General features: G+C 45.0%; 1 protein-coding gene across 1 annotated transcript; it reads left to right on the top strand.

The window, feature by feature from the left end:
• Window positions 1–2717: 2717 nt before the first annotated feature.
• Window positions 2718–7955, top strand: LOC143781871 (protein QNR-71-like). Its single transcript, XM_077268779.1, has 11 exons — window positions 2718–2874; window positions 4108–4260; window positions 4338–4481; window positions 4559–4723; window positions 5419–5577; window positions 6007–6351; window positions 6465–6616; window positions 6697–6806; window positions 6882–7084; window positions 7312–7399; window positions 7719–7955. Exons 1-11 carry the CDS (start codon window positions 2808–2810, stop codon window positions 7867–7869), a joined length of 1737 nt encoding a protein of 578 aa, XP_077124894.1. The 5' UTR covers window positions 2718–2807; the 3' UTR covers window positions 7870–7955.
• The last annotated feature ends 373 nt before the right edge of the window (window positions 7956–8328 follow it).

The following is an 8328-nucleotide window of genomic DNA, read 5'->3' as shown; positions in this document are numbered from 1 at the left end:
TCAACAGGGCTGTCAGAGACCGGCCGGTCCAAAGGCACATCAGGAGTTCCCTTTGCAGGTGGGAATCAGTGTCTACCTCCTAGCGCTGGGTGTTGTAGTTCTTCCCTGCTGAACACCCCGGGATAGTCCTCACAACTGATTCTGCCTGTCTCTGATGTTCGTTCTCTCCGTCCCCCAGGTTATATGGTAGGACGCACCCGTATGACGGGGTAGGCCTGGAGTTCTTCCGGGACCCTAGAGTCGCCCCTCTCCCACAGCTGCCTCCGTTGTCTGCTTAGGTGATTTGTGTGAGACAGCCAACCTATAATTGGCTGTCCTGCCGTGGTTTGCAATAGTACTTAGAGTCTCTTACTTGCTCGGCGTTCCGGCCACCGACTGTTTGCGCCTCAGAAGGATGTTGCCTCGGTCTAACAGCACGACTCCTTCTGGTCCTAATTCCTCTTTACTGTATTCCCGTTGTTCACTGGTTAGTTCTGCTCTTAGGAGTCTGCCAGGATCCCATCCCTGACAGATCCTCTCACTAGCTCTTCCCAGTTACTTCTCTCTCTGTCTTCCTGTCCAACCCCGAGTTTTACCAGAGTGTGAGGAGTGGCCTACTAGATAGAACCACCCCCCCTGGTGGCCGGAGTGTGAAGTGTAGTGTGAGTGTTACCTGGTCAGAAAAACTCCTTTAGTGCAATCAGACGTACCATAGCTCCCCATAGTGGCGGAGCCACAGTACTGCAACGACCAGGACTCTGGGGCGCTGCACAAACACATTACACACGAATGACCATATGGAGAACACTTGTGCGACTCTCAGCAGGGAGACTTGGACCGATTTTCCATACGGTAAGTGTGACCCCGGCCTTAAAATGACTTCAGGAAACATTGTAAAAAAAAAACATAAAAAGACACTTTAGGAAAAAAAACAGAGAAAATGCCAAACTGCAGACACATCTTACTGCAGCTGTGTGTTTTTTTAATCTCTTATTAAAGTTACCGTACTAAATGCCAGAATATATTCCCCTCTGAAGACGTCTTTTTTCTTTTTCATTTTCTCTTGGGCTGCCGTCACACTAGCAGTATTTTACATCAGTATTTGTAAGCCAAAACCAGGAGTGGGTGATGAATGCAGAAGTGGTGCATATGTTTCTATTATACTTTTCCTCTATTTGTTCCACTCCTGGTTTTGGCTTACAAATACTGAGGTAAAATACTGACCAAATACTGCTAGTGTGACGGCAGCCTAAAAGCCGCAAAAAAAAGCGAGTGTGGAGCGTGCCATAAAGGAAGATTAATGTGACATTTGTTTCATCTATAAAATCTCCGTGTCGCTTTACCAGAATTTTTGTTTCACCTCCATAAACCGCACTGGTAAAATCTGACAATTTGTGGTAAATTCAAGATGGAAAAAGTCTCATGTAAATGTAGCATTAAGCTTAGAGAGCACACGGATGGCAGCAGTGTACGGCCTGTGTGCTGCCCGAGTGTAACACTGCACAGTATAGGAGAAGCTGAGGAATTTCTTTCTTTCTTTAGTCAAACTAGAAAACACTGATGACCACACGAATGATAAAATGGACACATGGATGACATCGGTAGCAATTTAAGGGTATGTTTCCACATTCAGGAAACGCTGCATTTTTGACGCTGTGTTGAGCCGCAGCATCAAACACGCAGCGTCCAGATGTTACAGCATAGTGGAGGGGATTTAATGAAATCCCGTCTCCACTATGCATTAAAAGACGCATGCGGCACACCCGCGAAAACGGACATGCGGCGCGTCTTTTAAGAACACAGCATGTCCTTAGCCCTGTTTCACACGTCAGTGGCTCCGGTACGTGTGGTGACAGTTTTCTCACGTACCGGAGACACTGACTCACGTAGACACATTAAAATCAATGTGTCTCTGCACATGTCAGCGTGTTTTCACGGACCGTGTGTCCGTTTGAAAAACACGGAGACGTGTCAGTGTTCGTGGGAGCGCACGGATGACACGGACCCATTAAAGTAAATGGGTCCGTGTAAACACGTACCGCACACGGATGCTGTCCGTGTGCTGACTGAGGACCACATGGACCGTGCAGGAGACAGCGTTACAGTACCGGAATTATCTGGACGTGTGAGACTGGCCTTACAATGAGCAAAACACGCACGAACACCGCAGGTGACCTGCCAGTGACCTCAGGTGCAGATTTGGTCAGGATTTTACCTGCATAAAATCCTGACCAAATCCTGATGCAATCCTGAACGTGGACACATACACTTATAGCTACTTTCACACTAGTCCGTCGGTACAGGCCGTCGCAAACCGTCGGCCCAACATACCGACGGACAGTGTGTTAAGTAGCACAACGGGGGCAGCGGATGCAGTTTTTTAACACATCCGCTGCCCCATTGTAATGTCTGGGGAGGAGGGGGCGGAGTTCCGGCCGCGCATGCGCGGTCGGAAATGGCAGATATGACGCACAAAAAAAGTTACATGTAACGTTTTTTGTGCCGACGGTCCGCCAAAACACGACGCATCCGTCGCACGACGGAGGCGATGTGTGGCCATACGTCGCAATGCGTCGCTAATGCAAGCCTATGGAGAAAAAAACGCATCCGACGGGCAACTTTGCAGGATGCGTTTTTTCTCCAAAACGACGCATTGCGACGCACAGCACGCGACGCTAGTGTGAAAGTAGCCTATACGGACATGTGAAGAAGGCATAAACAGGAGGAGGGATCATGGGGATCTGCTGCTACTTTTTGCAGCTGTGGCTTGTTGATCACAATTTAAAGGCTCCTGTGCAGATCCCTGAGTAGCTCATTCACTTCTCAGGATGTTGGTGGTAGTAGTGGGAGGGCTGGTGCTGCTCTGCCTAGGCTCTGGCGTCCAGGCAGGAAAAAGTAAGTGAGGGGGGTTAACCATTTTGGTTGGTGGTTAGACACTTTAGTATTACACGATCCGCAATGTATGTTATAGACCTAGATGGGAGTCGGTAACAATGGCACCGAGGTTTTGTGCTGGTTATTTTGATACCAGTGATAATTATTCTGTGGTGTATATCCTGGCAAGTACTAGGACTCATTTGCTTAGGCTAGGTTCACATTTGTGTTCAGGAGGGCTTGTGGATGGCTGCGTACTTCCTCCATGAAGCTCTGCCTACTTCTGTATACGTCCTGCGTTATGCTGTATGCCTATCTTTCAATATTGGGTATGCAGGGACATGCGTGGTATGCGGATGTGTCTGCATGTGGCGATTTGATGTGTGCAGCGACTGCACAGAAGTAGGTGGTGCTTCAGGGAGGAAGTATGCAGCCATCCTGAACGCAAATGTGAAACCAGCCTTATACACACCAAAAAAATGGTTACTGCAGATGTGGTCACTGCATCTGTAAGGGGTGCTCATTGTGGCTGTAGTTCAGAAGTAGAAGGAATAGGTGCTTGTCTAACTCGCCAAGAGTAAGTTCTCACGTGTGTTGGTTTTTTTTTTTAATTAAACCAATAGAAAACTGTATGTTGTCTCCTCCTGTATAGACTCCTTCCTATTACTGAAGCTTAAAGTTGGTGCTCATAAAGTTCTATGGAGGTCTGTAGCTGTGGTTTCAGGAGCACTTGCAGTAGAATCTCTGCCTATAGTGACCGCCTTTCCCCTCCATAGACCTTTAAAGGCTCCAAATTTAATTTGATTATGGTCTTCACTGAATACAGAATCTCCTATTTTTACCCATGAATTGAGTGCAAAATCAACCCAGGAGGAGAGCGGAAAAAAAAAAGAAGCAAACTGTGTTCCTGTGTCGAGAGAATCTTATAAATGTGTCTGACCATACAGGAACATGGTCTGAGCATACCACAGCTCCTGGGCAGGGAGGAGGCAAGAGTATACAGACAGGACCAAATGGGATCACAGCTGATTCTTTAAGGAAAAATATTGCTTAAAAACAGGCAGTGACCTGTGCTGTCTGTATACTCTTTTGCATCCTCCCCTGCCCAGGAGATGTGGTATAATCCGATCATGTTCCCCTTTTCTTTTTACACCTCCAATTGTTGAATTACTGTTACTTAAAAAGTACTTTATGCTTAGTCTTGTGGTGTTGGCAAGATTTGACTTTTACAGTCCTACATTGTGAACTTAACAGGGTTTCAGGATGTAATGGAGTTTGGCAGGAAATCTGGTTCTAAAGGTCACAGTAACCATATTGCCGGCTGGTCTCCTGAGACCAACTCCTGGGATGAGAAACTCTACCCTGCCTGGAAATCTGATGATTCTAGATGGGAGAACTGCTGGAGAGGTATTCCTCAAATGTATTTGTGGCTCCATTTCACTGAAAATGACTTGATATCCTGCTGACTTAACCTTTCTGTCTAGGTGGCAAAGTGGTGGCATTGCTGACCAGTGACAGCCCTGCGCTGATAGGGTCAAATATCACTTTTGCTGTGACCCTGCAGTTTCCCCGCTGTCAGCGAGAGAATGAAGATGGAGACATTGAATATGAAAGGGGATGTGGAAATGGTAAATGCAGAGCGAGCGGCTATAGATTAGATGATGTATCATGGTATGAGGCCACTGAAGTATCGTTGTCTCTGTAGCATCCTCCAGCTTCTCTGACCAGTATGTGTACAACTGGACCAAGTGGATGGACTTCTGTGATGAAGGAAACTGCAGCTTTTCCAGTAACTTTCCAGATGGAAAACCATTCCCACATCACCCGCACTGGCGACGCCAAAACTTCATTTACATCTTCTCCACCCAAGGTAAGGCTACTTTCACACTAGCATAGTTTGGAATACGTCGCAATGCGCCACTGTGGTTTTCATACCAGAAGTCTGGAGTAGAGGATTTGAAAATTCACAATTTAAGTGCAACTTGGCATGGAACCTACACTTTGACTGGTCTTCACACCAGTTCTCCCAGCTCAGTCAAAACTGGTGGAGCCAAGAAAGTGGTGAGATGACAGCTTATCTAATTTTTGACCAGCTCTGACGTTCCTGGACTGTAGTAAGATTTATGGCAGTGCACACGACTCATTAAATGCTCGAGTCATGAAGAGGTGACAGGAATATCTAACTGCAGCGCACCTGGCTCCCCTCCCCAACAATGACAGTCTTGACAAGTCGGTCCAGTAGTCTGTAGGATTATGCAACAGTGCTTTTAAAGGAGTGGTCTAGTGAAAAATCATTTCTTGCTTATCTACATGAGGTAACATGCTAAATAGTGGGGGTCTCGGCACTGCCGCTAACCAGCAGAATGTGGCATTTTTCTATCCTCTTGCTTAATGAAGTGTCCGGTCAGATGTTTGAGCACCAATGCATGGCGCCTGAATTTTATGGCAGCTACACACTGAGTAAATGTAGTGGTGGGCATGCATCCCAAGGTTTAAAAAAGTGATTCTACTTCATGTTTTAGTAACAAACTTATTATTATTATTTTTTTCTTGTTTGCCGATCAGGCCAGTATTACCAACAGATGGGGAGATCGTCTGCCGTTCTGTCCATAAATACTACCAACATCACAGCCGGCACACAAATGATTGAAGTCACTGTATTCAGAAGAGGTTACCGGAAACATTACCCAGTTGCAAAAGCGAGCAGCATTTATGTAGTAACTGGTGAGTGGTGTGGTGGAGTAGACTGGGCCCTTAAACTCTAGCACAGACTGACACATATAGTGGCTGTCTACTAGGATTTTAAAAGGGGGGACATGTTATAGACACTCGCTGTCAAAGGAACATGATTGTGCTAGGGTTTTGTAACAATACAGGCATGGTCAGCACTCTTAAATTATCTTAAAGGTAATTTGGAATCAAACTTGATGGGTGACGCGTCACTTGCTCTGCTGTTTCAATAAAATCCATTGCTTCAGCCGGAGATGATCACTTGGTGTCTCATACCTCCCAGTCCTATCTAAACACACCCACTAAATGGCAGCTTTATTGTCACGTGGCAAAATCTCAATGACAGATCTCGATTTCTTTTAACAGATATTTTGGCTCTTTCTGAAATGAGACTTTTTTTTTCTTTTTTTCCTTCCCCTTAAGATCAAATTCCATTTTATGTGAAGCTTTCTCAGAAGAATGACAAGAATTCCTCAGACAACATCTTTATTAAGGATTCACCAATCGAGTTTGACGTCCGAATCCATGATCCGAGCCATTATCTGGATAAAGCTAAACTGACCTTCACCTGGGATTATGGTGATGGAAATGATTCGCTTTCCAACAGCCCAGTCTCTAGTCATAACTATACCCAGCTTGGAAACTTCAGTGTTAACTTGACCATCAGAGCTGCCATTCCTGGTCCATGTAAACCAGCTACACCCACTCCAATCCATACAACACTTCTACCAACCACCACCAGTACTTTCACCACTCCCAACTCTACTGGTAAGTAGGCATAGCCTTAATATCTAAGTAATATGAACTGGGATAGTGTTGTGTAGTAAACTGTATCTTCTAAATGTATAATTGCACCACATAATGGCAACCATTCTTTGCAGGTAACTATACAGAATTCGCATCCTTTGAGACTGAAACTCCTCTGCCCACTGAGATGCCCAATGTTACTACCAGCCATGCCACCACTCCATATCCACCTCCTGCCCCAGACTGCTTCATATATAGATATGGCTATTACCACAACAACCTCAGTTGTAGGTGAGTTGACAGACCTTTCTACACAGATTCTTGCAATATAAGGGTCCCAAGAATGTTTACTCTTCACATCACTAACTTTTAGATGGTATCCTTGAGGTGAACATTGTTGAGATGACCAGTGTTCAGGTATCCACATCTACAACCGGAAACTCTGTAATTGACTTTGTGGTAACTTGTGAAGGAAGGTATGTCTCTGCAAAACCCATTTCTGCCAAACTTGTAATGCTGTTCCCTGTTTGAGATGACCATTGTTCTCTCAGCCTGCCTACAGATGCCTGCACAATAGTCTCAGATGCCAGCTGCATGATTCCTCAAGACATGGTCTGTGATGACGTCCCAGCTTCTGATCAATGCTTACTGACCCTACGAAGGGCATTTGAACCAGGATCCTACTGTGTCAACATTACACTGAGCGATGGTGCAAGTTTGGCTCTTGCTAGCACACTGGTGTCTGTAGATGGTGGTGAGTGACTCTGTACTAGGGAATATCTAGCCTATAGTGGCTTCTGACTAATAGACCTTGCTATTCTACCTATCCCCTTATTTTATGGCCTAAAGGAGAGTTAATTAGCAGTTACTCCAGTCAATAACTACAAATATTCTTGACCATCAAATGTGATCTTGCATGTATCTAAAAACCTTATGCAAATTAAAGTCTAAGCCTTTCATTTTCTCCATCCCCCTCTGTAGGTTCTTCACCACAGACTGCTTCTGCAGTACTCATTCCTTTAGCTCTTGTAGCCCTTGTCGCTCTGGTGATTGGTGTTGCTTTGTACAGGTGAGTTGGTGTTCCAGCACTTTATTATGACTTTTGGTATTCTCTTGCAATCTAATCTTTAGGGGATGGTTTTTCCCTGATGTGGACACTACACAGGTGTTAGAATGGGTCAACAAATTGGCATCCACTTTGCTGTAAATACAATTACCATAACCTATAGTTCAGATGACTGTACTAAAATGAGGCACTGGAAACTGTAGATTTGTATGTTTGCATAATCTAGATGTGCAGGAGCTGCCTGACAAGCACACATCTAGTCCATAAATTAGACCAGCCTTATGCATGCTGTGATAAATGGCATACATTGTTCTTTTTCTAGGAGATACAAGGAATACAAACCTATTGCCAATGCATCAGATGGACGAGGTGGTCAAGGAATTGCTGTGTACTTCAGTCAGGTCAAGGATGTTCTCTTCAAAAGAAACCATGAGCATGATCCTCTTCTGAAAAGCAAGGCTACAATAATCTAATCCTGCTGTAAATGTCTGCCGTGTATTGGTATTCTGCTCCATCTAAGGTGGTGAAGCTGCAGTCAATAAAATGTTCTTTATTTAAAGTGTTTCCTGTCTAAAACTAACTTGCAATACAGCAGGATCTCCTAACTGTTCCACACGGCGACCATTTACAGTCCACTCAGTAAGACACTATGGCACGTAATGGCAACAGCCCAGTAACTGCTGCAGTTGGGGGTCTTTGATACGGCATGCTAATATTTAGTATCTATAGGATTGCACGCCTAACACTGCCCTGATAAGAAATCCATGCATAAAAAATTCATAGAGTAAATATTGGCATAAAACTTCATCTTTTAGAGCTGCAGGTTCTTGGCAACTTAAAGATGTGCAGTGTCCAGCTGGGATAACAGGCCCACCAGTAACATTGACTTTATGGACCCATTGTTCAGCTACACACACTGGCCCCAGTCACAA

The sequence above is a fragment of the Ranitomeya variabilis genome, chromosome 6 (assembly GCF_051348905.1).
Source record: "Ranitomeya variabilis isolate aRanVar5 chromosome 6, aRanVar5.hap1, whole genome shotgun sequence".
NCBI lineage: Eukaryota > Metazoa > Chordata > Amphibia > Anura > Dendrobatidae > Ranitomeya > Ranitomeya variabilis.
Note: the sequence above shows the minus strand (reverse complement) of the source record. Positions and strands in the feature narration are given on the sequence as shown.